Source organism: Cynara cardunculus (genome assembly GCF_001531365.2).
Source record: "Cynara cardunculus var. scolymus isolate 2C chromosome LG 8, CcrdV1, whole genome shotgun sequence".
Classification (NCBI taxonomy): Eukaryota; Viridiplantae; Streptophyta; class Magnoliopsida; order Asterales; family Asteraceae; genus Cynara; species Cynara cardunculus.
In genome coordinates this window covers 19,391,577-19,395,659 of record NC_037535.1, presented here as the reverse complement: position 1 = coordinate 19,395,659, position 4,083 = coordinate 19,391,577, and the positions used below count along the sequence as shown (strand labels likewise).

The following is a 4,083-nucleotide window of genomic DNA, read 5'->3' as shown; positions in this document are numbered from 1 at the left end:
TATATATATATATATATATATATATATATATATATATATATATGAGCGTTCAAATGAAAACCACCCTCATTTGTGTAAACCGTACAAACCACCCTTATACGTCCATTTCATTGTTTAATTTTATGAAATTTTTTCATGAAATTGTTTCATATAATACTTTCTTGATGAATTTGTTTCATATATGGTTATGAAATTGTTTCATATAATACTTTTTTGATGAATTTGTTTCATATATGGTTATGAAATTGTTTCATATAATATTTAATGAAATTTTAATGAAATTGTTTCATGTATTTCTCTAAAATTAAAATAATGAAGACGATAATATCCATGATTAACACTCTCCAAAATAAAAATGGTTAATCAACCTCTCATAATTACAAAAAAAATGAACAAAATTAAAAATTATGATTGGTTGAATGTGGTTTTCACGGTTTATAGAAATTGGGTGGTATTTATTTGAACGCTCCCCTATATATATATATATATATATATATATTGATTATTATATAGCCATTGACATTTGTACAACTAATACAACCCTATCTCAACCGTCTATATATTTCATTTGATTAATATGTGATTTCATAGAAGTTTTGATTGTTTCCTAATATAAAGTATTGATAATAATCAATGAACCATATTCATCTTTCATAAATTTTCAAATCATAATAAATGAACTCTCATCATTTCCATAAATATCTCAATTTTTTGGGTTGCATTGGTTGTACAAATACGACGGATTGTATTTGAAACAAACTCTATATATATATGATCCCTAAAAAGCTTACATATATATATTAATAGCCAAGACTTGTACAAATAGTTAAAAATTTAATATAATAATAACATAGAGGTTTTAAATTCAAATTTTACAACTTATACATAATTAACGATGATCGTATAGATATAAAATAATAATCATATATTCTCATCAGAGAAAAGCAAAATTACATAGCTTGATCGTCATGATTTATGGGAGGCTATGTCGGAACTTTTGTAGGGAAGAAAATGACTTGCATAATCCCTTCAGATTTGATAACCGGAAAGATAACTCCAATGGCAACCTAAATCGTAATTTCAAAATGAAATGTGAAAAAAAAAACCCTGATCAGTTAAGCATGAATTTTGGAATTTCATTTTGAAATGAAATGAAATGCAAAAACAATTGTTATAATCAATGTTTAAGAAGGTGTGTCATGGTTGCTCTCGTAGCATCATTGATACATGGCTCGTCTTCGATGCCATGTTAACCCCTTGGCATGTCAAAGTCCGATCTGCATTTTTGTAAACTGTTATTTGATTATTTATTTTTTTTGTCTTTCTTTATCTTTTTAGTGTTTTACTTTTTAATTTTTAGTATATAATATAATTTAAGTTGTTTAATAATATTTAACTCATGAGTTAATGGAATATTTTAGACGATATTAATAATGATACCATGTCGTAATAAAATGAATACCATCAAAGTCAAATCCAATAAACATAATATAAAAAACCTATGTAACTAACCATAAGGGTGGTGTCTGATTGGTTTGAGCTTGACTCTAAAGGTCAAAAGTAACAGGAATTCTCAGGTTCAAATCCAAGGAGGAATAAATATTCCCTTGTGGTCCAAAGCAGGTGGTTGTCCTGAGATTAGTCGGCTCGAATAACATGTTGGATAGCTAGGTTAATAATAATAATAAAAAACCTAAGTAATTTTCACCAAATCTATAATTCACTCTTTAACATAAACCCTAAACCCTAAGTAATAATTATTAAAACATTTAAGGGTGTGCATTTATTTTTATATTAAAAGATTTCATTATAAGATATTTCAATGTATTTTTAATTTTATGTTAGTGTTTTTCATGTTAATATCTGTTAACACTATATTATAACTTCACAAAATTATGAATTCTCAAAGGATTCCAATTTTATTATATAACACACACAAACATACAGACGTAGATAAGTGAAGATCAAATGAGAAAATGTGATTTTGCAGTGAAATCATATGCGGTCATGGAACACGGTCAACGAATGGGTGCATGGGTGACTTGGTCGTCATGACCAAGGTCGTGCATATTCACATGTGATTTTGCATGAGTTTGGTGTAAATGTCACGTGATTTGGTTGTCCTGAGTTCTCTTATTTGGTCACTGTTCTCGTTTGAACTCGACTCCTCACATATACATATACTTATATATACATATGCATATACATATATACATATGTATATACATATATATATATACATATACACATACATGCATACACACATGCACATATAAATACACATACACATACACATACACATACACATACACATACACATACACATACACATACACATATACGAGGAGAGATTCAAATGAGAAGTCTCAGATATATGAGAAAGGAAGAAGCCATCCTAGAGTCTAGACTAAATGATCAAGTTTTGCATATACATATACATATACATATATATATATACATATACATATACATATACATATACATATACATATACATATACATATACATATACATATCGGGACAAATGATATAAAAACCGTCTAAAAGTTAGAAAATGTAAAATCTGTTTATATGTGTTATTTCATAAATGAAACAACCCATGTGAACATACAATGTTGTTTCATAGAAGAAATATCAATGAATGCTTGCTTTTCATGGGTTTATTTTTCACATAAGTTTTTTCATCTGAGAAACTATCTTTCACGGTTTCTAACCTTTTAAACAAGTTTTATGTTGTTTGTAGTATATATGTGTATAAAAAGTTGCATGAAAAAGTAACGTACTTTGTCTTGATTTCTATTATGGGTAACGCACTTTTAAAACTTTTGTTTTGGTATCTAAAATGTAAAATTTTAAACATTTAAGTAGTTGTGTAACCGGTTCAAACATTAATCGGTTCTCATGCTGATGTAACGAGTAATGAGAACTCATTATTATTTGCTTACGTGACTGATGATAAAGATTTTTAATCTAAAATTAGTTTTTATATATTGTTATTATATATTATCTCTCTCTCACACACACACATATATATATATATATAATATATGTATATATATATATATATATATATATATATATATATATGGTTCCATGCTATATGTTTAACCTAATATCATCATTCACCACCATCGCTCAAGAACTATCACTATTCACCGTCATCACTCACAATCTAAATCAAATACAACTACACACAAATGGTGCAAAATCTGAATGAAACACAATTTATAAAAAAAACTGAATGGAGATCTGATGAACCAATTGAGTATAGGGAGAGGGAGATTCCATAGGTTGAGAGGGAGAAAGGGGGATTCGAGCGATGGTGCAAAATCATCGCCTCATATGCAGACAATTGTAAAAATTGAGAGCCCTGGATCTGGAATATCCACATGATTTTGTGATATGGAAATGGGATGAGATTGGAGATTTGGTCTGGGATGTGACAATTTGGGATCTAGAAATGGGATGAAATTAGGGTTTTCATTTAGGATGTGAGAATAGACATGGAACCAAGGATGACGTGTGGCACCGGTGATGGAGGTCGTGTCGACAATGGAGGTGGCATCGAATGTGGTTAGTTGTGAAGTTTTTTTTGACTTGGTTGTTCTTTTAGCTCACATCCATCAGCAAAGATGAGCAGATTAACTAGGTGTGGATTTTAATTGGTTGCCGAAGAAGGAGGTTGGACACCGACGATGGAGGTTGGACGCCGGAAGAAGAGGGGTCGGCATCCGACGTCTTTTTCAGGGTTGGGGAAGAGAGGAACCAATATATAGTGTGTATATATATATATATATATATATATATATATATATATAGACTTGGGATCATGTGAGACCAATGGTTTTTCGTGAGACCCGTAAGACCAATTCTCAACCCTTGGATTAAGTTTACAATCGTCAGATATGAACATTTATAAACGCCATGAGACTTCTCACTAATTACGAAATTGCCACCTTGTATCTTTGCAACCATTAGATCATTAATAAATTTGATCAATGAACATAAATTGGTCTTACGGGTCTCACGAAAAACCCTTGGTCTCACGTGAACCCAACCATATATATATATATATATATATAT

At 29.8% G+C, this 4,083-nt stretch overlaps 1 protein-coding gene across 1 annotated transcript in view; it reads right to left on the bottom strand.

Moving 5' to 3' along the window:
• Positions 1-983: 983 nt before the first annotated feature.
• The window catches only part of LOC112516273 (squalene monooxygenase-like), a 10,738-nt gene continuing 7,638 nt past the window's right edge, over positions 984-4,083 (bottom strand). Inside the window, exon 8 of the mRNA XM_025123289.1 lies at positions 984-1,067. Coding sequence (XP_024979057.1) covers positions 984-1,067 — 84 coding nt within the window. The remainder of the gene's footprint in view (positions 1,068-4,083) is intronic.